The 26,354-nt window shown below is 35.5% G+C and overlaps 1 protein-coding gene across 1 annotated transcript in view; it reads right to left on the bottom strand.

Moving 5' to 3' along the window:
- Positions 1–26,354, bottom strand: part of LOC142339683 (uncharacterized) — a 102,875-nt gene that overhangs the window by 10,767 nt on the left and 65,754 nt on the right. The window contains exons 16-19 of the mRNA XM_075389903.1: positions 25,789–26,138; positions 23,486–23,747; positions 15,112–15,455; positions 14,646–14,901 (exon numbers count right to left, since the gene is read on the bottom strand). Coding sequence (XP_075246018.1) covers positions 14,646–14,901; positions 15,112–15,455; positions 23,486–23,747; positions 25,789–26,138 — 1,212 coding nt within the window. The remainder of the gene's footprint in view (positions 1–14,645; positions 14,902–15,111; positions 15,456–23,485; positions 23,748–25,788; positions 26,139–26,354) is intronic.

Below are 26,354 nucleotides of genomic sequence, written 5' to 3'. Positions count from 1 at the left end.
CCAATTGTTTTTAGATCAAAACACTGGCTGAAAAGAAGCTCAATGTTAAAAAAAATACTATAGCAACAACCGTAACTCTTAATCCTAGTCTCAATTCCGTACATTTTAATTAAACTGACCATCTTTTTCCAATGGTTTTTGTCATTAAGAGCACATGCACTTTGAAAATTAACAGAAGATTTGTTGAGTCAATTGTGAGCTTCTAATTTAATTTATGGCATAAAAACCCCCAACCATAAGAGCTGCAGATTTGAATAACTAGTTCTCACCAAAGACAGTTCAACTTTACCAACTTTGTCAACTCTTCTTTCTTCCTCCGATGCTTGAATGGATGACCGCCTCCATTCTCATTCTTCGACCTTTTCATTCGTTTGCGCAAGACTCCCCTGGACGAATAACACCTCGTTTTCAGTTTGTTCTACTTCTCCTTCCGACTGACTTTTTGCTTTCTAAACAACAGCTTGTACAACTCAGGGTACTCCAGTTCCAGACCTCTCTGATCGTCCTTCGCCCTCAACAAGTTCGGAGAAGAACTATACGATACCTCCCTCCTATTTTGTACTATCTCTTCTTGGCCAAATACGCCCATTGAAAACTGATTTAGATCAGTATTTACTGCTTTCTTGACTTCAAAATCCGAGGACTGCTCCCGTTTATTATCTTGCTTCGAATAAGAACTCTCGAATTGTACTGGCACTACATTCTCTCCAAAATCAAACGGAAAACTGTTTTCTCCGTCAAATAGCAATTTCAGCTCCAGATCAATTTCCCTTGAAGGTGACACTGACTTATCGTCGCCAAACTCTCCCTTCTGGATGTGCAACACTTCACAATCTGATTCGCTAGTTGAATATTCTCGGAATAAGATTTCTTCTGGAGTAGAAACACTGCCTTGCCCCAACATCAGTGACTGCTCATTTGCGCTTCTTTCAAACTGGTTGCGCTGAGGAGTCCCATCATTGGCAGCATAAGAGAAACTCAGTTTCAACTTTTTCTCATCCGAGTGGAGTAATAGGGCCTCCGAGTTTAATGAACATTTTTTCTTGCGATCTGGCTCTTCCAAATTCATCTGAACTAAACCACAAACCACATCACCCGAGCCATCACCACTTCCATCTTGCCCATTAATGAGGGCGCCAGACTTTACTAATTCTTCAGCAATTGAATGGTCACAAACATCATAAATAACTGTTTCCCCAGCCGCCGCTATTTCTGCATCGAAGCTCTGATTATCCAGCTTTCTAAAAATTACAGGCACTAGCTGAAGCGAATTTCCAAAACTAGATATTTCTTCTTCTATAGTATTCCCGCTGCCTACGGCAGTCACGCAACTTTTTGAGTCCTCTTTTTCATATTTATCTGTTTCATCAACTGCGTTTTCTTTCCAATTCTCGGAGAAAAAATTTCCGCGCCTGATTTCGCGGCTGTAGTCGATTTTTCTTCTTTGCTTTCTTCTAGAAATCCATCCGTGTTTGCTTTTGCAGCCTTGCTACCAAAACTTTGGGTGGCTTTGCGATCGGCACCGTCTGTTGGGAAAGATACAAAACTCCCTTGTAATTTCTCAGAGTTATCTTCAGACGTTCGGGTCACACTAATGTGGTCAAAGTGCTGCGACCCAGTACTGACTATACCCTGGCGTGAACTAATAGCAATCAAATTTCCACTAAAAATATTTTCTGCTGCTGTGGCCAAATCATCTCTGTGAGCAACGCTAAAATGCGGCATAGCTGTTTCTCCAACATCTATCCATTTGCCAAAGTGCCACGGCACGCCAGGACCGGACGTGATTTCTTCAAGAGTTGTCAAACTTTTGGAGCACTTCTTCACAACTGTCAATTCGTTTCCTGGTGTCGACGCCAAAGAATCAGAACTACTGTGCCGCCCACGAATGTTTGGTAGGAACACATCGTCGTCCATGCAGTAAAACTTGTGTTCATCGTCACTTTCAAAGAAGCTGTCATCATCACTAAAATCGTCGTGAATAAAAGTTGCATCATCCTCCAACTCACTGAAATCAATTTCTTCGAGTGCTTCGTTCCTCTGCTCTGCAATTTTTATCTTCTCACTATTGTCCCACCGTGCAATGCATCGATCCATCATTTTCTTGAACTGTTCATCTTCAGATATTGTCTTTGTCGTAATCTGCTCCTCCATCTCTCCGTAAAAATTGAAGGTTAGATTGCCACCAATGACATTCGAATCAGCAACAATCTCCACACCGGACAAACTGTCAGCCAATTTTGAAAAGCTTCTTCTCGTACCGTCTCTGAACTTCGGGTTCTCTTCCAGCATTGCTTTTACCCCAAAACCAACAGCTTTTATGGCAGACCAATGTTTAGTCGAAGAAATCTTTGCTGGCTTTTTGGTCATCACTGATTTGACAATTATATCGGTTTTCACTTGAACGTCTTTCTTTTTGTCTGATGTTGGAGTCCGCTCTTGGCGCTGTAACTCCTCTCCGTCAACAACGTCACTTTGAAAAACTGGTCTGTCAATTTCACACTGTAAAACCGCTTCCTCATATTCCTCTTTCTCTATCAAGTATCTCTCAAACGCATCCTTATAAAACTGTGGGTTATTGGACAGTCTCAGATCAAAGAAGTACAAAGTTTCTTGAAGAGTCCAAGCACGATACTTTTGATCGGATTTCCAAAATTTGTGTGGCAAATAATTCAAGGAGTCAAGTGCCCAATCACACAACTTCTCTGGCAAGTATCTCTTGACTTCGTCTTCTGTCCACATGAACACTTCACAAACATCCAAGTAATACTCACGCCAGTCCTCCCAAAATTCATACCTAGGCGAAGGAAAGCGTTTTATGGACCCGAATCCTGCCATTGTTTTCCAAAATACTGCCTTTCACTCCGACTGCTCTTCTGAGGCTTCAACCTCTGCTACAAGTCGTCTTAGTTCTTCTTCTCATCTCTGTCTGAGTATTCTCCTCAATCTATCTGCTCGGGTACTCCCAGCTCTACACTCAGAATCCTCGTCCCGAGAAAAATGACTGACTGTGTTCCAAAATAACCCTCTCCGGGTAATGTCTGTCTCTGTTGCTCAAATTCTATCAATCTCCTCCGTTCCACAACACTTGTAATCTGGTTCAAATTATCTTCAACGTGTTCCTCGACTTGCTCTGCGTAGAAATTCGCCAGCTTTGAGAAGTTGTTGCAAGTTTCGCAGAACTCTCTTCACACTCAAATTTTCCGAATAACTCCATTTTTAACAAAAGAGCCCACCCAGGAGCGCCACTGTAGAATTTTGTATTTTTGTCGTTAGAAGGCTTTTAGCTGGGGACTGGCTAGCGCCCAAAACTCCGAAAATTTCCGTCAAAACTCCGTCAAAATTCCGAAAGATTTGTTTGGTGGTTCCTCTTGTAATAGGGAGTGTACTGTGTTGTCCCCAAAAAATGTTGCTCTATCGGCTGCTTGAACACTTCACTCAAGATAATTCAATTATTAATCAAAATATGTAATACCAGCAACAAGTTATGTTATAGCCAGAGACAGTTAATTGAGTAAATTCAACAATCAAAAGTAATTTTTCTATCAAAACTAATTAATGATCCACACTAAATCAAACCAATTCAATCACTCTCTCCGCAAGTATCCACAAATCCGTCACTCTACTTCTTTTCACCGATAACTGAAATAAGTTCTGCCGCCCAGTAGCTATGTTACTGGCCAGAAACTTATAATCTTCGCAATCAACACTTTTGAAAAACGTTGCAGTTTCACTCACTGCAACTGCCAAACTATGTTCATTCGCAAAGAACTCACTAAACAACTACAATTTTCTCACTCTGAGAATCAACTGCTCCACTTGAGCTTTCTCTCTCACACAGTTTTGACTAACAAACTGCTGTGTTTCAGTCTCGTAAGTCTTTCTCTCAGACTTGCTCTCTCGCGTCTGATGGTTTTTCTTGTTCTTAAGGGTACTCAACCTTATCAGTTTTTATCAGTAAAACGTAACGTGTCGTTCCTTTTCGAACATTTTGACCTAACGTATAAGCGTATTAGTGGGCGTAGGATATTGTCTATGCGCTGTAGTTTATCTAATGTAAATGTTTGCTAAAGATGACCGGAATTTTGTGAACAACTCGCTTTGATAAGTTCAAGATGCAACAAAACTTATGTTTCATGTTCAACAGTTCTTATACAAGTACATACACTCTGTTTTATCCTTTTTCATGTTGCTAAAACTTGCCTGATTTAACCCAAGAATACGTTTGCTCCCCTGTGGTTCTGAGAATATTGTTTTTTAATGATCTGGCAGTTATTTAAAAATCAGGGAAAACATAGTTCTTTCTGCCTTTTTCTTTGTTTTCTTTAAAGGCCAAAAAGGCGGCGGTTGCGGGTACCGGAAAAAGCCTGTTGTTTTTTTTCAAGGTGCAAGGAATTGTCCGAGGAGTGATCAGTTAAAATTTCATGGTGATCGGACTTGAGGAAGTAGGGTTTTCAGGACTTGCTTGGACGCTTGGTTTTGTAACTTTGGAGTTTCTCTCTATCAGAAATTCCTTCAAACAGCTATTGTGCTCTTTTGGACTTATCAATCTATTCTCTAGAACACTTCAGGGCAATAATTAGTCCCATCTCATACATTGAACTCACTTCATAACTCGTTTTTTCCACCAAAAATTCTCTTTTGCAAATGTTTAGACCTTTTGAACCTCTAATACTTTAGTTACCGCTTTTCCTTGACAACAATGATTTCCTACAATGTGTAATTACCAAACCGATAGTAGCGTTACTTTTTCCGAGCTCTGATTCTACTAGACACTATGATTTAACCGAAAATCCCCCGCTAAATGCGACCTGACTGACAAAATTTGGATATAAGAACTCCAACAATTAATTGCAATAATTCCCAAGATCTCTTCCAATTTTCTTCTGCAAAAACAAAACACTACTGAAATAATACTCTCACTAATTCTCCCAAAATGGGGTTACCGGGTTTGGATTCAAAACACTATTGCAATAAAAAGCTAACACTTTTTCAAACCGTTTTATTTTCCTTTTCATTTCTTCATGCGTGTCCCTTCAACCATCTTTTTATTTTACTAATTTTAATATGGATTCAAGCCCGTTTGATTTTTGTGCAGAAAACACTTGCTGAATTACACCATAAAAGTATCAGTTTTTAACGATTAAAAGTCTCTTTTCTACCATTTGAAAAACAAAATATTGGTAAGTGCTTTTTCTTTCACATATAATTTGCTTTGTTTTTTCACAGAGTATAGGTTGTGACAACAGCTTTACCTCTTTGTCTTTAATTGGTCTTCCCCATGCTGTGGGTAACTTTTGGAGGCTAACAAACATGTTTTTCGTTCGAAAAATACAATAAATTTGGCCGACAAATTCTTCAAAGCATTCCTTTTGTTTTTCCCTTTTTAAGCCTTAAGTTTTCCTTGTTGAGATAACCTTTATATTTTTCCTGAAAACACTAAGCAGTAACCCCAAACTTGTAGTTACTTATAGGGAATAAATACTTGCGTTTATCATACCAAAATGGCTATTAGAGGACGCATTTTTGGGATTTCGGGGAATTTATTTATTAAATTATCATTGCTTTTGCCAAGCCCTTCCGTTCTTTTTTTGGTATATTCATACTTGGTTTCTTTCGTTTAATGACCTTGGAGTTTGATTCTGACTATTTCTGACAACTTGATCACTTTGCAAATCTAATCTACCTTTTGTTTACATAAGATTTCACACCAACCTAAATCGCTCAAGTTCGCTCCTTTTGTTTACTTATCGAATACGCTCAAGATAAACTTCGAAACTTTGCAAATTAATTACTATTTTGAAAGCCAAGTACCTCTCTCAACTAGGGGTTAAGGACCCATGATTTGTATCAATTCCACATATGATATACTTGGAACTCAATTTATTTGGATAGAGAAAATGGAGCGCATACAATGCGGAAAAGTAACATTTTGCGGAAAAGTGAATTTTAGTACTCTTGATTTTTTTTAATCCTCAATCTAGCTTTCCGTGCAATTAAGAACCAGCATACTGATACCAACAAAACATTTCAAAAAAACCACTCATTTTGAAACTTTTATGAAAATTACTGATTTGTTCATTTGCTGATATAAATGTGCGTTGTTTCCAATACACTCAGATGAGGGACAGTTTTGACGAAAAAGTGTTGCCCTTGCACTATTAATTACAATTTCGACATTTCATGTGCTGCACCGACCGATTATTTAATTATTCAGAAAAAAGGGAGGAGCATAATTGGTTTGACTCGTCGAACAAAAATAAAAATAATTATAATGGCCAAAGAATATTCTAAGTTTGCTGTAGAAGTTAATTTTGAAACCGCTATAAACTTTTAATAATATCTTGAGTCCAGCATAAATTCTGTTCAATTCGATCACGATGCATAAATTCACATCGCAAAAGTTGCTTCAAGGGATTCTGGAATGATCGAAATTGAACAAATTTCTCGAAAGACGTTCGTGGAAAACGCAAAATTCTCTTAATATTTCGTTTTTAATGTGAGTTTTTATTTACTAGCAGTACTCCTATTACGTTTGTCAACTTATTGGCGAACTAAAGAGGTCATTTTGGAACTGCTGAATATTTAATTCATTTCAGCTCTTTTTTGTCAGGAAATATAGCGGACAAGAAAGTTTTTCTTACCTTGTTACCAATAATTGCTCAGTTATCAATTCTGTTGCTGCTCAAATTTAGATTCACAGTTAACCAGTTGAAGATAAATTTGGAGTACAGTCAACCAGAATGATATTAGTAGTGTAATAATATGACACGTGCTATCAAATGTAATAGAGCTTCGAGTTTTTAATCTTCAATTGGTTGTATGAACGGAATTAATACTTCAACAAGAGCAATGCTTAATGAAAACAATACATCTTTTTAAATTATACAATTGTATTCAAAAATAATGAAGCTGAGTTATTGTCTTTATATCCGTCCAATTGAAATTCAAATGACCGACAGTTAACCGGTCACAGAATTGTTGCAGTTCAAATTTAATGAAAAAAATCTGAAAATTCGGGTCTATGCCATTATAGCCCCCCCCCCGTTTTGTGGTCAGATGACAATTTGCCCAATTCCATTTTACCCAATGCCAACTTACCCACTCCCAACGTAACCAATTTTGAGAATTAATGCTCTTTTCAAGTTCAAAGCAAAGTGCGTAAGGCTAATTACACCGCATAAATAAAACGGTTCTGTTCAAAGCAAATGAAGTCAAGCATGCTTAAAAAAATGCGAAACAAGAGATTAAATGGCAACAAAACGGTCAATGTCCTAAAAAGCGGCTTTTATGTCAAAGTATCTTTTAGCTCAGAGACACTTCTTTGTCAAAGCGGCTTTTCGGTCATTTGAAATGCGTGCAATGCAATACTTACAACAAAATTAACGCTACATGTCCGGCACGATTGGTTTAGTGGTTTGTTCACTCAGTCTGACCAGCATACGCGGTAGTTCAATTCCCGTCGAAAAATTTTCCCCGAAATCGCAAAAAATTAAAAGCAAAAGGGCAAACTGGGCAAAGTTGGGAAAATAGGAAAAACTAGTCACAATCAGGGAAACCAATTGGCCTAGTCAATAACAAAGAAGGATGAAACAACTACTGGTACCCATCTTCTTTAATGTCACGAAATGATCCCTCTAGCTCTTCTAGTTTTAAATACGTTTTTTTTTGAAAATTTATACTGACAAATACAAATAAAAAGAGCTTAAAAAAGGCAATGAAGGCTACGAATGGGTATGATAGGCCAAAAATCGCAGATAAGAAGTTATATCAGTTTTGAAAATGTTTACACGTTTTCATCTATCACCCGATACTTTTTGCGGCTTCTGTTGTGATTTCCACTTGTTGCTTTAATGATATTGAAATTCTGGTTTGTGGCGTCGAGCAAAATTTTCGCGAGAACGATTCTGAGGCACGGATGATTGCCTTGCAAAAGTGTAGTCATGCCCAGATGCCACCCCTCTACAGCATTTGTCGTCTTCGCTAAGCCATCAGCTGCGTGTCTGCTATGATTATAGAGCTGTAAGGGGTATAGCGCCGCTTTTGCGTTTCCTCCAATTGTTTCACCTTTAATTTGACTTCTGTAATTAAGAAGTAAGATCATCAATCAATTGTAAAGATTATTGTTCTAGTTTGAGGACCTCAGAAACTTTTTCTCTACACTTTTTCTCTACACTCGTTATCTAATTTACCGGTTTCATACCGAAAGAATTCTTCAAATTGTGCCGGAACAGCGAATTGTCTGTCTATTATGGTTGCCTCTTCTTTTATTTTCCTTAATGTTTTGCCTATTGAGGCTCCAGTTCATTGCCGATCATGTCGCCAGGGACAATTGTCTTGCAATTATCTGACGCAATGGGCTGAAGTTTACTGCCAACAGTCATATTGTTTACTGGATTCTGCTCTGTTCTAGCTGTTTTCTTCATTTCGTCCACAATTTGTTCAGTGAGCCCAGGAATAATTTCGTTGTTGTGTTCATTTTTCGTGGATATTAATTGCTAGTGGGCGGTGATGGAAGTCATTTTGCATTTGTGTGAGTTCCATTTTGAACACCCCAATTCGTTGTCGTTTTTGTTTCTAATTTCAAATTTTGTGAAAAGCAGTGCCGTCAATTATCAAATTCAATTTATCTCTCTGGGACGTACCCCAAGTCATTGAACTCATTCTATGCGTATAATTTTCATCAAGCTTTTGCTCAGAATGATGCCTCAAAGAGGTTTAATTAATACATTTTGTTTATGTGGTATTGCGTCCGTTTAAATTAAGTACAATCGAATAACTTAAATCGTGTTATCTGTTGACTGGTACCTAAAGGAGAGCATCATTATGTTTAAATTAGATGCCGTTGGTTACTTAAAACCGTGTTAATTTTTGACGGGTACCTAATTGTTTAGATTATACTAATTATTGGATACTTAGGCTAATTTGACCTTCCGTAAAGTGGCAGGTTTGGTAAAATGGCATTGGGTAAAAAGACATTGAGTAAAATGGCATTTGGTAAAATGGCAGGTTGTGTAAAATAGCATTGGGTAAAATGGCATTGGGTAAAATGGCCTTGGGTAAAATGGTATTGGGTAAAATGTCCTGACAACGGTGAACATACTATAATGGGGTGGGGCTATAATTTCGTGAGGGGGCAATAATCGACTAGTTTTGGATTGAATTGCTGTGCTGTTTACGAAAAGGGGCAAGAAAATTGGTGAACACGGGGTCGACCCCCCCCCCACCCAAAAAATGCCCTTCAAGTCAAGAATTTTCGCCTTTAAGGTTTTGGAACAAACTAATCAATAGATGACTTTGACGGAAACTCAAATTTGATGATAACATGAACAACTCATTTCATGATGACAATGTCTATAATATTGAAAAAATGGTCTTATTCTTCGTCTATTAACTCTTCTTTTTGCATTAACAGGATTTTTTTTACTGTAAAAGGGCAATCCGAGAATCGCTTTAATCTTTTAAGTTATAAAGTTCGACATCAATCTTTAAAAACTAGCATTTTCAGTGTGCTTTTACAATTAATTTACCCAAACCGTTAGGTTTCATTCAGAAAAACAGGAAAAAAAACATTCATTAATTTAGTTTAGTTCAAATTTAAGATTTTTGACAATTATATGACTGACTACCCTTTTAGGGGAGTGGCTTTCTTTTAATTGACCTTTTTTTGTTAAAATATATGACTCACTATAATGATTTAGCGTGTAATTATGATAGAAAAATGAGGTTTCACAGCAGATAGAAATCTACTTTGCAAATATCTTTAAAAATTAACCATTTAGAACAAGTATTTCTCTATTCACTAGTAAATGGCCAAAAATGATGTATAGTTTTTCAGTCTTCCACAAATATTTTTATCATGCGTACCTATATGATTCCGGCATCACTTCTGTGGGTCGTTACAACAAAATTTATATTTTTGTCTTTTATATGAGAAGAGTTGCAAGGTAATAAACAAATAGAAAAAGGTAAATCTATAACGCGAAGTAAGTATAATCTAGAAATAAGTACCACACTTTTCCTACTCCTTGAAGCCGTAAATAGCCTTTCAGATTCTGCCATATTTCTACGGGAATTGGTTTTTTTAAAAAGCAAGATGCATCTTGCTTTTTAAAAAACCAATTCCCGTAGAAATATGGCAGAATCTGAAAGGCTATTTACGGCTTCAAGGAGTAGGAAAAGTGTGGTACTTATTTCTAGATTATACTTACTTCGCGTTATAGATTTACCTTTTTCTATTTGTTTATTACCTTGCAACTCTTCTCATATAAAAGACAAAAATATAAATTTTGTTGTAACGACCCACAGAAGTGATGCCGGAATCATATAGGTACGCATGATAAAAATATTTGTGGAAGACTGAAAAACTATACATCATTTTTGGCCATTTACTAGTGAATAGAGAAATACTTGTTCTAAATGGTTAATTTTTAAAGATATTTGCAAAGTAGATTTCTATCTGCTGTGAAACCTCATTTTTCTATAATAATTCTCATAGACCATACAGAAATTAGAATAATAGAATTTTCATTGAAATCAAACTGAACTACATGTAGTTCAGTTTGATTTCAATGAGAATTCTATTATTCTAATTTCTATATGGTCTATGAGAATTTTATTTCATTGCTTGTGTTTTTTGCCATGCTAAATAATTGTTAATTCTCGTTCAGCTTCCTGACTTAGTTCAAATCAGACAGATATCGACTGAGACTTCATGAAGTTATGTCGCTGCGTGGTTAAATGTTGCCAATGTAACATTAGAAACCTATTTCTTGAGTTTTATTTAATTCTCGTCAGACATCAAAATTTTTGCCTAACAGAAAAGTTTTATGCTAATTCGCTCCCAATTTAAGGGGTTTTCGCACGCAACCCTAGCTTTTCCTTACTAAAGAAAAGCGTTGAGAGAAGATTATACATATCAAAGAATAATCATAAAATAAATTTCAGAACGAGAACGCTTTTTTGTGGCCTGCATGTTAATTTGGGGTGGAAAACACTCTAAAGCAAGAAAAAGGACTCAAAATATCCGGTTAGATCATTCCATTCATTTGGTTGTTTTATTGATTTTAGAAAGAAGAACAGTCCCCCAAAAACTTAAGCATTGATGCACCCCAACAAGTGTTGTTTTAAGCTGTCCCAAGTTCCGTGAGATGCCACTGGGCAGTTTCAAAGGAAATAGGCCTCACAAAAAGACTCTAAACTAGGAGAAACGTGTCGCAAAGAATTTCCTTCCGGTAAATGTAGAAACAACTGTACTGAGTTTAGCAGAAAAAGCTTCAAGTGTCACAAATGGTTCCATGTTAACTGCACACACCTGTCAGAGGAAGTTAAAACACTCGGAAACATTAATGGATGTTTTTGGGGCATGTTTATATTGTCGAACTGAAGTCATGATTCCCCAAGATCAGTCAAACATTGAAAATGAATTGAAGATATGAAAAACAATTTAAAAGCTGAAATAGATTCATTCAAAACTGAACTTCGCGATAGAATAAGCAATGTTCACACGAATATGAATTCGTGAAATTTTCGAAACATGAAAATAGCTCACTTCAAAAACATCAAGTGACAACAAAAAACTCAGAAAATGGAAAATCAAAACTAATTGATCGCTTTTAGAGTTGCTGAGAAAACCAAAGATGATACGGGGACAATTTCTTTTGTGGAATTGATCAGCTACGATAAAAACAAACAGGACAGATTGCTAAGTCTTCTGGAATTGACAAAATCATGATTTAAGTTTTTTTCAGGACGACGCAGCACAAAAATTACGTCAAATTCTGGTTAGGTTGACAAATCCCTGGAACTATCGACTGCTCTTGACGTCAAATTAAAAATTGAATCCTCAAAACGTGTTTGTTGAAGCATTCTTATCCAAAGAAAATTGGGAGAAAGAAAAGAAGCTACTTGACTATTGTTTTAAACTTGCTCAAAAACCGAACATTAACAGATCAGAACTCAAAATTAGATCAGAAGTACTGTTCCTCAAAACCGGTGCAGACACAACTCTCTCAGAAGAAGAAACATGTCAAAAGGTAGTTCATTAGACAACCTCAAAAACACAACTAGAGAGAAAGCAAGTACTGAGGCTAAGTTTTTTGAACTGCCGGATTAATTTAACAATTGATTGCAGAATAAATCACGATATATTACTAAAGGAAGTTGATATTGACATACTTTGCTTAACGGAAACATGAATTACAGACACGGTAAGAAACTCAGAAATTTTTTCAACTGGGCAGTTTTTTGCAGTCAAGAAAAGAAAGAAAATTTGGAACTGACGATGGTACTACTATTGCTCACAAAACAAATCTTTGTTTCAAGCAAGCAAAATAAATTGAAAAAAATATATATCACGTTCTGTTCATTTCCTGAACGAGCTTTTATTAATATTCATCACCATGTTTAACCCTCCACAAATTAGCAAATACCGGGTTCTTAATACTGATTAACGGGTTTCTAATACCGAAAAAGTATTGTTTTTTTAAATTGGAATCCTTTTTCGACTCCATTGCTCAAAAAAGTATAAATATAAATGCTGATGTAAACTTTTCACATTCTGATTGGAATACACTAGTAGGGATTAGAAGTAGTGCACCCTTACTCAATCCTCAACTCAAGCTGCTGTCCCGACATTTTTCTACGCAATAACGTGGAGCAAAGTAATCTAGCAGATGAAGCAAAATTCTTCTCTGATCTAAAATTTTTCATAGCAGAAAATTTTTGTCAAACTCACAAGAAAAGAACAAGTGCTTCTCTTCCAAAAACTCAACACCAACATGACAGATTGGCTTTTTATTCTTATCACAATTTGAAACCCCCCACTATGTCGAACAGGTGTCCAGTGACCTGTTACATTGTTTTATCAGTTTTCAAATGTTTGCTAAAAATAAATACCTCACGTAACAAAACTCCGGCTTGAGGCACCATCCTACATGTCTTCCCATAGTGTACATATAAAAAACAAGTTGAAGACGCTAAGGAAAGCGAACAAAAGATCAGAGAAAATTAGAAATTTGCTGGTGGAAATGAGTTTACCATTGCTTAAGGACAAACCAAATTTTATCGAGGGTTCCCGTATTTGTACAAACAAAGATGTATAAAAATTTTTGAGCAAATTTAGCTAAGAATAAACATTCCACGAGAACAATGAATATAGAGGTCAATCTGAACATGGTTCTCAACAAATTACGGAATGTTTCGACGAGCTTTTCGCGTCAGTTTTTATCGAAGATGATTCTGACATTGTTGTGCCTAAAACAACCCAACCAGAGATTTTCTAGACGACATCACTTTCAACGCAAAAGTCGTGCTACAAGAAATATCACAGATTAAATCTGTCGCCAAATGTTACGATCAGATATAACCATCTTTCCTTAAAACCTTAGCACCGTACATCACAAACAGTATCTTATATTTGATTAGCTTCATTATTAACGCTTGCAATTTTCTCATTGTCTGGAAAAACATATACGTGCGTCCTCATTGCAAAAATGGTCGCAAAATGGAAATTTCTAATTACAGACCAATTCCAATGCTCTGTGCAAAATAGTTTGCGAACAAATTAGGAAGACAGCCGAAAAGAAGCTTTCAGCTGAACAACATGGATTCCGGCAAAAGCATTCAACAGTAACCCAATTTGTACTACATTGTGATAACTTATATCAAGCTTTAGATGAGAATTGATCCCTGATAACAGTTTACTTGGACCTTGCTAAAGCTTTTGCTAAGATTATTTCTAATAATGTTCTTCAAAAACTCGCTCGTTTTGGGTTTGATAAAATGTTTTAAAAATTTTTAGCTTTAAATCTGATTAATCGACAGCAGAGAGTAAAAATTGCAAACAGTTACTTGAAATTTTCATAAATCTCAAGCGGGGTTCCTCAGCGATCAATATTCGCTGTGTTTTTGTTCTCTGTGTTTATAAATGACCTACCTGATCAACTTATTAATAAACTTTCCTTTATGTTGATTATATGAAAAAAGTAGAGATTTCAGAACATGAAGAAATTCAGTTTGATATAAATAGAGCTTCCGAATGGCTCAACCAAACTAAATTTCAGCTTCGATAAATTCTGCATTCTCGAGTTCTCATACAAAAATACATAAGACTCGTTCACAGAGTTATCCTCAAAAGGCATTGTGTTCAAAAACAAAAAAAAATTAAAGCCTTCGGATTATTTTTACGTCAAGCATGACTGGGAATTGTCACCTCAATATGGCCTTAAAGTAATTGAAACATCTAAGAAGAGTAATACCCCGCACCACAAAAGAAACTGTCAAATGCACGTTGGTGAAAAGATATATATATATATATATATATATATATATATATATATAAATATATATATATATATATATATATATATATATATATATATTCTGTGTGGTCTTTTATGCGTCAAATGTCTGTGAACCAGGACCTCAGTATCTTCATTGCTTGGAAAGACAGCAAAATCTCATGTTTAAAATTGCAAGAAAACAATAAGACTCCCTCACAACAAAATATTTTTTCGTCTTTATCGGAGTAAAAATTCAGGTAGAGGTTTAATCCGGCTGATATGATTTCAGTATATTAAAGTTAGAAAAATAGTTATATAAAATATAGAATGTCTTAAATTTGTCTCAGATTTGAGAGAACTCACCGATAGTGGCGAAGGCTTTGATAACATCTGAGAATACTTCATCGACAGATCTGTTGGCATCAATAGATACTAGTTTGCCCTGTTCATTATAATGTTTGGCTACGGGCACAGTGGCCTCTCTGTATGTGGTGAGTCTGGCCCTGATGGTCTCCTCATTGTCATCCTGTCTCCCACTTGTCTCTCCTCTCTTTATCAACCTCTCCACCATTATCTCATCTGGCACGTCGAAGTCTATCACCAACGAACACGGCTTGATCTAAAAAGGTGCCCAAACTAGTTTCAACTTCTTTTTGCCCAAACTAGTTTCAACTTCTTACATGAAACTTTATATAGAGTACTAAGTCAGAAAGTCATGTGGGTTTGATTAAATTAGTTGTTCAGGTATAGCTATAATCGGCAGACATAATGACCAAAGAATATAACTAAACGACCTATGACAACAGTAACTAAATCTTCAAGTACTTGCCTTTTCCTCAAACTTCAGTCCTTGTTCAATTTCTCGCGGGTAGCCGTCGATCAAAAATCCATTGCAAGGTCCAGCAGCTACAGCGTCAGACATAGCCTCTGTGATGAGGTCGAGAACCTTTTCGAGTGGGACGAGTTTGCCAGCCTTCATGACAGCCTCCAGCTCCTGTCCATCAGGGGATCCAGAGGCGACCTTTGCCCTCAACAGGTCTCCTGAGGAGAGGTGGGTGAAGTTGAATTCCTTCACTATCTTGTCACACTGGGTACCCTTCCCACTTCCGGGACCACCAGTCACGAAGACTATGGGCAGTTTGTTCAGTGTTTCTTGCATCTCTTCGGATCCTACTTGAAAGAGACCAGATGTTACAACTTAAAGAACGAAGTGGAAATTGAAATATGAGTTTTATTTCATAAATCTCTCAGATTTTGAACCAACTTGAACAAATGTGTCAAACCACGGTGGAAACCAGCTACACATATGCACCGCTTCTCAATTTCGGGTATCATTTTTTCTCATCTGAAGTTATTGAGTTCTGATGAAAAACTGATGAAAAACTGATTACTCATAATTGAAAAATTTTTCTATCATAATCAGCTTTCAATACAATATGAGTCGTTCTTTGCAAAAACTTAGTTGTGTTTTATCTCAACAATTGAAGAGGCTATTCTTTTGGCCTAAAATGGTTCTGGAAATATCTCGAGTAACAAATTTGATAGCTGAAGGTTTTACAAGAACTCCATTTCCTCCTTTTTGCTTAAAGTGACTTAGTAAAGTTTTATTCGAAAATCCGTCATCATTAATTTGAAACTATTATGGTTATTCGAGTCATTATATTTTAAGCAGCTGCGCTAAATTCTATTTCTGTTGCCCAGGTCAAAGCATTTCACGGTCGATGGGACATTAGGTAAAAACTCGAATGGGCTAAAATTAGGCGAAACCCCATTAAAACATTTAAACAGGGCACTTGAAAACCCAATTGACAATATAAGGAGTCAAAGTCTCCTGACATTTCTGTTCCCTAGAAAATGTGTTACAAAAACAGTAAAAATTAAGTCTTTTCAGTTCGTTTGACCTCTTTGTCTATTCGTTTTATATTAATTCGGCAGTTTGACTTTTAATTCATGTCCTTTGAGACGAGGCTGGACCAAAATTTAGACTGCCCACCATAGGGAGGGGAGAGCTGATTTACGCAAAGGATTTCGGATAATAAACTTTCCATGAAGCTTTTTAACTCATATGAATGGTCAGACAAATGTTAGGGACAACTGATTACTTAATAGTGTTAAATGGATTTTTATGGTTGTTTTTTTGAGTGTTTTTAGTTTTTTTCTGAGAACGTCCACAAGTAAAAGTTGAGCATTTTTGCTTAATGTCTTCAAAATTCTCTTTGCCTGATCGATCTGTGGCCCAATATCTTATACCTGCGGTCTGTTGTTTTTTTTCAAGTTTAGGTTACAAAAAATTTAAAAGTGAAAAATTGAGAAACTTGGATTAAATTGATGAAAATTTACGTTTTTTCAAATCTTTCTAAATTGGTCAATTTTCAATATTACACTTCAAAGGTGAAAACTGAAGTTGGTTCTTGTGCCAGCGCGGTGGGGGTCTTCAATCATTCAATTCAGTTTCTCAAAATTATTGGAATTAGCAGTTATCATTACAAAACTAAAACCACATCGTACTGAGTATATATGTATTAAGATCAGGAAAGTAAGCGAGTGGGAAAAACGCTGACGTGCTCGAACTCTGGTATATACGTCGGCAGTTTTCGTATTCTAAGTGTGCGTAAAAAGGTTATTGTTTCTAATCCTTTGATCTCGTCGCCGACTCGAATCTAGTCATTTGATTTGGGGGATTAGTCGCCAATTTACGCATTGCTGCTGCCAATGGAATTTTCATCCAGGATTTAACGAATTTAGCTTCGATTTATTCAAATTTTGTCTGCCATGTTCGTTGTCATTGGTTTCAGAAAATATCGTTTTCAAAACGCAATTATCATCAAATAAACTCCCGGGTTTCAGCGAGGTAAGTTTAATATGCTCGCAAAATTTTTAAAACTAATTTTTTGGACTCAGTGTCATAAAATTAATCGAATAGCAATATATAAATAATTTATTTTTCAATTATTTTTTTAATCTTTTAAAATGGCGATTTTCGTTTATTTTGAACTTTAAAGAAATTGACAATATCCGTTGAAGTTTTATTTAAGGTTTATAAAATCTCTAAAAACTTTATACAAATATCTAAAAATGTTAATTTTAATTAATTATTTTTGGATCTTTTGTATTTTTACTTTAAGAATAACAAAAAAATAAGTTTTATATACATGAGTTGTATTAGGGAGTGGATGTGTACTTAAAATTTGAGCATACTTAAAATTGTATGCTGAACAGCGTTACAAAAATTAAAAAGCATTACCTTGTATAAATTGTTCATCGATGTACTACTCGTAACCCTACACTGTAAAAGTAACTTGAGATCGATATAAATGGAATATAGAAGAATGAAGCGTATCAGGAGTATTATAATCACTTGAAACAAATTAACAAGCCTTGGGTAAAATTCTGAGTACCATTGCTGAGACGACCACTTGAATAGAATGCCGCTATGCCATTAAATTTACCAGCCAAGCTCAGACATAATTTCATCATACTACCTCAACTACAATTTAACCTCTGATTTTCGACTTCATTTGAGGGGATAAGTGGGGTGTATACGTCGTGCTTCCTAGTCAAATCTAAAATAATACTACAGCAATGGGCTAAAAATCTTCCCCTTAGCCAACAAATTAGCCCCTCCTTTCTGTACATCCCATTTTTATTCCGTTTATTCACTCCTACACTTGTGCTCTTACATGCAAAAATGATAGGGTGAAAAAGGGGTGGAAATGGGCGGTCACTTTAATTAGCTATTGTAGCTTCGAATTGACGTTAAAGTGAACAAATTCGATTTAATTATCAGATCTCTCGTTGTTCCCAGAAAATTCAATCAATTGAGAGAATGAGTATCTTGTAAGATTTATACAAACTCGTAAATCTGGCTAGACTCTATATCCGTAATATACAAACACATACGAATTTTAAGCAAGAGTGTATACATTTAAAGATTGCACTTGCTAATAAGTATTCATATTAATGATTAGTTGGTGAGATTTCACAGCCACAAGTAAGCTCGTACTAACTTCTAAGACTTAGTTCATTTAGTGTGTCGGTGGGATTTAAAAGTTTGTCGAAAAAAAACGTCATTGCCAGAAAAGTTGATCAGTGAAGTATGAGATAAATGAGTATAATAGAAACAAATAGATAGAATAAAACAAACCAATCTAAGAGCTCTATGCTTTCCCATGATAAAAAGTTATTGTTAGAACTATATACATTATACATTTTTATTCCTTCCATTTTAACTTCTTTTCTCAGTAATAAACTATGGTACAAAAAAGCTACGTATACTTAGAGAATTCTAAAAAATTGCCACAGACATCACAAAAAAAAACATTTAGAGTTCAAACATCTAGCAGACGATTTGGATATTTTGTAATGAACTCTGCGTAAATGTTGCTGCAAATTTGCCAAGAAACTTTCAATGGGATTCAAATTTGAACTGTTTGTTGGCCATTTCAGTACTTCCCTGTTCTTTCTCTTTGAAGAAACTGGCGCATTACGCCGCAGAGGTATACCCAAATAGTCACGGTCAAATTCGCCCGATCTGCGCATCTCTTGTTCGTTTTTCCTATGTTAATACATTGACAATGCAACAATATTGCTAAAAAGATACTTTTGCAAAAACAGGCAAAATTAAAAGGAATTGAGCAACCCGTGTTCGCAAAAGTGTCCAAATTTTAACCGCGAATTTGAGATACAAGCTGTGTATCCTTTTTTTTGCGCGCTACGTATCACGAATCTGGTCGATTTGTGTATCTGTTTTTCTTTTGTAAGGTAACTTTATTTCGCGCTGAATGTATCTAATTTTCGCACTGAATGTATCTATAATCTGCAATTCAGCCTAATTTAATGCGCTTTTATTAATTGATAGCAATTAAGTAATTAAAATTGGTTTACTGGTAAAAAAAATATACCATATAGGGCTTATAATTATCTCGAAATTTTTATTTGATGTGAGTTGCAGGCCGAGAAATGGAATTGGCATCACCCAAAGTCTTTTTGAGGGATTTTTCTCAAAATTTGACAAATAAATTAAACTCTAAAAGATACCTGTTTCCTTCATGGCAAATTAAAATAACATTAGCTGATACTCTTGATCGTCGGCTCATTAATTCTTCATGCCTTTTCAGGCTTTTGTTTGTATTCAAGCATCATTATTTTGAGATGATTTATTAAATTTTGACAAATAAATTATCTTCTGCAAACTCCCTCTGATTTAAATTTTTCATTTGATTTGATTACTGTTTTTTCCTGCTAAATTTGATTTAATGAGAGATTAGCATTTGAACTCAGCAAATGATTTGATAAATTGAGTTTGATTAATATTTTTGCGTCTATTTACTGGTTTACATGTGTCTAGCATTTTTTTTCTGGAAAATACTCCAATTCTGCGTCTGTTTTGGATGTGCATTATTTTTTTTTGAAAAATCCCATCATTGCTCGGCCGCTTCTTGCGTCTTTTTACAGCTTTACAGGGGCCAATTTATTTTTGGATCAACATATTTTTGCGCCTATTTACAGGTTCATGGTGGTCTATTTATTTTTTTTGTCTATATACAGGTCTACAGGTGTCTTATAATTTTTTCGGGAAAAATTCTCCCTTCTGCTCTCTCTTTCTCTCTCTCTCTCTTTCTCTCTCTCGCTTTTTCTCTCTCTATAAATAAATCTCATAAAAATTAAATTCAGAAGCAGAAAAGGGTGTATATCACATAAGAAATGACTTCCCCTAAAAAAAACAAAAACCGAAATTCTAAATAAATAGATTTTGTCTCGCCATTAGTTCACATCTTTAAATCACTTAGAAAGCTTCAAATAAATGTTGCATGATCAATTAATAAAGCTCTAACTTACCCTTGCATGCCCAAAAGCTCGCTTTTAATTGGGCTCAATTGCGAATTAGAGATAAATTTATTGCGAAAAATAGATACCTAAAATGAGCGCAAACGTGCTACTAGGCTTGTCACCTATTTTACTAATTCGCAAAAGTAACTTAATTTCGCAAAAATGGCGTAAATCCTTTTGCGAAAAATAAGATACAAAGCGTGTCTCTCAATTTCGTTCATTTTATCTTTTTATTTTGTGTGCGATTTTTACTAAGGTGGACATTTTGGGTATACTTCTGCGTTGTAATGCAACAATTTTTGATCAACGCACAGAAAAATTATCTGAGTAGAAAATACTCTTGAATATGAAACTGTTTGTAAATTCTCAAAACTTCTAATTAAACCCTTAACTGATGTGAATGTTTAACAGTTTATTTTCGACTATCTAATTGTATTGTAACTCAAACAGTAAGTCATCGCTTGTCCGACTTTTGCATGTGCTTTTTTTCAAGAAATACAGTTGCATTTTTAGAAGAATTTCGATGGAGATTTCCTGAGCCGTTACTTTTTCGGTAACGTTTAAGAGATCATGATTTTAATCTGGGTTTATATTTTTCTGTCCATGAAAGTCTTTTAATTCGAATTGTAACAGTATGGAAAACGGTAAAGCAAAGAAAGCGGCTTAACCATCTTTTCTGTATAAGCGGAAAAAAGGAGAACGAAATGTAGTTTGAAACTTCAAAATTTCACCACTTTCATCACGCTTTAGCGCAACGCAAACGTTTTGAGCAAAACTGACGCTTAATGAGAAATTGTGCATGGTTTTTTGGTGCCATATTGCAATTGCTGTGTTTTCCTGCAAATAGAACAGCCAGCTTATAAATTTATTAAAAAATGAAAATGTTTCCAAGTTGAGGTTTTTGGAATTTTTGGCACTTCTTCACCAAAAAGTGCTCGAAGAGTATTGTAAGAGAAAATAAATTTGCAAAACTTACTTGAAGCAATTGAAGAAATCTAGAGTGAAATGGTTTGAGACAGTTCCAAAATAAAAGTTTGAGCCGTGTGGATAAAGTAAGTGCCTAATATTAGATATGTAAGTATAGCTACTAGCTACGGGCAATAAAACCCTCCTGATTTTGACAATTGACAAACTTTCCAAAACTAATCTCTTACTTTCAAATAAACTCCATTTATAAACTGTTCAGTAATAATCAAGTGACGCAAGCAACCATTGGAAAGTGGGTGAAATTTTTGTATTTGAGAATAAATCTATGAAAGGGGTTCAAATGAAGACAGAATCCAACCTAATACACTCGAAGACTCTTTGGGCCTTATTCCATAATCCATTCTGAGCAAAACAGTCACTATCTAGGAACTTAGTGCGATTTATGTACATACGGACGTTGGAGCACATATGGACTATATTGGGGGTTGCTATCAATAATGGCCGACTGTTGGCTCAGTCGACAAGCAAAATATATTGAGACATTTAGCCGACGATTGTTTCTGATTGATCGCCAAATCGTATTGGTCAAATATCACTCGGTCATACAACCCTTATAATTGGCGATCTGTTGGGTTGTCGGCTTAAATTTGCTTTTGTTGTTGTCGGCTAATTACTCTATCGGCCAATTTGGGCATCGCTGTGTGGCGTCTTTCCTTGCCGTGTGTTGTATACATGCATGGTAGCGATCGCCCAATTGGCCGACAGAAGGTTTAGCCGATACCAAAAATATGAAAGTTTAAAACTATAACGAACGCACTCCAATTGTGAATGTTGGACGATATTTTGATCAATTAGATTTTTAGACTAATCATAATTAAGCTGGAGCCTAAATTTTTCAATTTTTCGTAGTCGGATAAGCTCCCTGTCGGTCGAAAATCCTAGCACCATGTGCGGTTATGCTTCAATTCTAAATGGAAAAATAGTGAACATACTCTTAAATGTTTTGTTATGAAGCAGGCACTGATGTTTGGTGACCCTCAAAAGCCGAAGTGACTATTAGCCGAATATGGCAAAGAATAAAAACTAGAACAAAATGGACTTTTAAGGTTTCGTTTTTGTCGAGCTTAGCCCGAGCGATGCAGTAAAATCCCACTTTGTAATAAATTTCCGGGTTGTCTCCGGGATTGTCTACTATGCAAATAGATAGTGCCCCTAGTGATAAATGCAGCCCATTGGTTACCATTTTATCACTCCCACTCCTCTCTACACCTCCCTCCCCCCCCCCCCCCCCCACCCCCTTGATACCCTCTCCCTCTGCCTGCCTCTGTCGACGTGAATAGCCACATACCCTCCTAAAGTTTGGCCAAAATAAAGTATTCAACTTTAACTGTCTTGATTTTGTTTTTCTTTTTTTTTCAATAAAAACATAACAGTTGGACTTTTTTTGTTAAAATTGAGCTGAATACGAAAAAAAATTACCCTTGCTTGCAATTTGTGAACTTAAAGCCTGATTACAGTAAAAAATAGTGTTAGGAGAATTTTACACAACGGTTAAGTATAAACACTAGTTGCTATTCAAAGCCTTATCGAGTTTTGTTCAATGCAAATTTTGTTGAGAGTAGGCGGACGGACGTTCGGTTGAAGTATTCCCTGCTTTCCTTAGGAAAATTGACGTTTGTATTTATTTTATAGTTTCCCTCAATCGATTGTAAAACTATAGGGGGAAACTGGGGCTATACTGACTGAAACAGGAAACGAAACATGCTTTCAAATTATGAGTTTTCGCTTTTGGGTAATGTAGGCAAAATATCTGTGGTTATGCGATCGAGCGTTTTATGGCTATGCTGTGTTTAACTGTGTAGCATTGCTAAAAGGGGGAACATAGGTGAAAGTAATTGTAATAAAACTTGAGAAGTTCAGATTGTTTATTTTCTGATAGTCGTCTTAACCTATGTGAAGTTTTGTTGATTAAACTTTTAAAGACACAATGGTGAACAGCACTTTCTGCAACAAAAAGTTGGTGTTTAAATAATACTGTTTATTTATCCATTTGAAATAGACTTGATCCAGTTTAATACACATTACCCGGATATTAAACAATATCCGCCCCTCTAACTTACACTGTTTCTGTTTGTCTGTTTCAAAGGCAAGAGTGAGCTAAGTTGAGTTAAAAATCGGTTAATGGCGTTTAAAAATAGACAACTGGCTCCAGATATTTCTGATTTATTGAGTAGTACTTTGGTAAGCAATTTCGAAAGAAATAAGTTTAAGGAATCTGCTATATAACGTAAAAAAAATACGAGGAAAATGACCGCTGTTTAAAACCAGTATTCATCCATATTAGTTCTCGTTAAAAAGCAAGAGACGAAAAATCTTTGCGTAAAATTACAGAAGTTAACTGCGAATAGATTATTGTTGAACAAACTGTAAACGCACGAGTGACTCACCGGAGAGTAATTTGCTGAAGGCTGATGTAACATCAGCGAACACTTCGTCAACAGATCTGTTGGCATCAATAGATACTAGTTTTCCCTGTTCATGATAGTGTTTGGCTACAGGCACAGTGGCCTCTCTGTATGTGGTGAGTCTGGCCCTGATGGTCTCCTCATTGTCATCCTGTCTCCCACTTGTCTCTCCTCTCTTTATCAACCTCTCCACCATTATCTCATCTGGCACGTCAAAGTCTATCACCAACGAACACGGCTTGATCTGAAACGGACACTAGAATGCAGCCTAGTAGAAATTATAGATAAAGTTATTCAAGATTGTTTTAGGTTTGATTCTGCAAAAAACCTGAAATTGGCCGCCGGGGCAATGTAATTTCAATGAAGCAAATGAATGCAGTAAAAGTTCTGCAAAATGTTGCTGTCTGTAGATATCTGAAAAAATGTTGACATTTTATTAAATTGTCTCCTAGCCAATGCGAGCTCAAAAGATTTGTCAAAAGAACAAACATCATGAAAAACAATTCTCTTTGCCGCAAATAGATGCTAAAGAAAATTTAAAACTCATGAACACTAAAGAAGACAAATATTTTTTTTTAACTTTGGTGATAAGCCAGAATGCTGAGTTCGAAAGCCGAGATGAAAGAATCTAAACACGATTCTTGTAACTTTTTTTGAAAGTAGAAAAAAATGGCACTCTTTATTACACTTGTTCAATTATTTAAATATAATTGCTTTGAGATAGCTAATTTTTAACGATTTTAATAGCGGTGCCAGAACAGTTTTAAGGAATACTATTAACTTCGACTCGTTAAAAAGCAAAATATTCAGTTTCTTAAATGGGGTAGTTTGAAAGATTGAATGAAACCTAATTTCCCTAATAGATTAAATGAACTTGATATTGTGGTGAAATATTGCAATACCTTTATATCCTAAATGTTACGCACTAATCATATATACTTTAATGGCGTGACGAAAGTGCAACTTTTTGTGGTCCTAAACCACTACAAAGTATTGTAGTATGTTCGTGACTTGGTTTTTTGTAACCCTTTTCTGTATTTCAATTCAGGTAGATCAACTCACCAAGCTACTTCAATTCCGAGTGAAGAGTAAATCGTTGAATTGTTGCAGGCTACTATGATTTAAAGAATTTGTTTCATACAAATTTGAAAAATTTTTGGACTTTTAAAAGTTTTATCAATAAACTACAAAATTAAAAATTTCGCAGAAGGTTACCGCTACATAAAATAAGATTGCACATTATACTCCACATAGTTTTGCTATTTAAGGAGAAAAAAGCACTATGCATATATTTTAGATAAATTCGTTCCAAAACTTATCAAAATTTTGAAAGTCATAATTCATTTCAGCAAATGTAATTTGAGCGCCACTATGTGCTGAGCAACACTGATAGTTTTCGGTTTTGTTTATGTTCTCTGCAAATTGAGCTAATTGTTGTCAGTTTAAGAAGAAAATAGACCTACAATTTCAACCGCTTAAGTTTAATCTATAAGCCAGTTAAAATAATTTCTAGATTGATAAAACTGAATAGAACAATTCACTTCAATGTTTAAGAAGTCTTATTATTAATTACTTAGAATACAAAGTTTGGCTGCTTTTTGACGGATGTTTTATTTTTATTTTACGTATGAGCCATTTTTTTAAGTTTCTTGACAATGAAACTGCTTTTTTATGGAAAACAAAAAGACTTTTTTTGAAATTTTCGCTCAAATTGAAAGAGAGAACGAATTATTTATCCTTTAAGCTCTATTAATCTACTTCGAGATAAAAATTTCTGAATCGATATGTCTATTGTGATGTCTATTACTGTATATAAGATGCGCAATGAATTGGTTTGAACAGAAAAAAAGAAAAACACGTTGTTTCACAAAACATTGAATGCTAACGCGTCCGTTAATGTGAAAAAAGGTTATTTCTTTTTTACTTATATGTTGTTGAAATCAAATTTAAAAAAGCATTACTTTTGCGGATGTGAGATTTAAAACTTGGTCAAAATTCGGGATATGAAATGCTGAATTGCAGGACATCGGAGAAACGATAAGTTAAAGATATAATTCAAATTGGAAGATCTATTGTGCAACGTCTGAAAAACACAACGAAGATATTTTTTCTTATTTGGGTTATTTTGATATTAGTGATTTGACCAGCGAGCTTTCAAAGAGCGCACAGAACTCTAGCAGTATCTGACACTCCCCAATTTTCTATATTTGAGGGAGGACTATACATGATTTTGATTTGACTTCGTGACAACGCAGTATGAAAAATTATAAACTGCAGCCTTATACCTTTTTTTCAAATTTCAGGCCTTGCTCGATTTCTCGTGGATAACCATCAATTAAGAACCCACTGCATGGGCCCTCTGTAACTGCATCTGTCATGGCTTCCGTGATGAGGTCGAGAACCTTTTCGAGTGGGACTAGTTTTCCAGCCTTCATGACAGCCTCCAGCTCCTGTCCATCAGGGGATCCAGAGGCGACCTTTGCCCTCAACAGGTCTCCTGAGGAGAGGTGGGTAAAGTTGAACTCCTTCACTATCTTGTCACACTGGGTACCCTTCCCACTCCCAGGACCACCGGTCACGAAGACTATTGGGAGCTCGTTAAGTAGTTCTTTGGCTGACTGACTGGTAATGTGAACTAAACATAAAGGAGATTTCATAAATGATGAATTGATTAGAAAAGGAAACTGCATAAGGTGATTCCTTGATTGGAAAATAGATTTTGAAATTGATTGTTTTTGATTTTTTTTAAGGTTGTATCATAAGGTTATTATCATTGTTAAATTAATGATAATGATTCTGTAGCAACCATAAACAATTTATTATTAATCTCATTATTGCATTGATTGATTGA

Source organism: Convolutriloba macropyga, chromosome 5 (assembly GCF_964194025.1).
Source record: "Convolutriloba macropyga chromosome 5, txConMacr16.3, whole genome shotgun sequence".
In the NCBI taxonomy this organism is placed as follows: Eukaryota; Metazoa; Xenacoelomorpha; order Acoela; family Convolutidae; genus Convolutriloba; species Convolutriloba macropyga.
The sequence above is the reverse complement of the archived record's forward strand: the minus strand, read 5'-3'. Positions and strand labels throughout refer to the sequence as shown.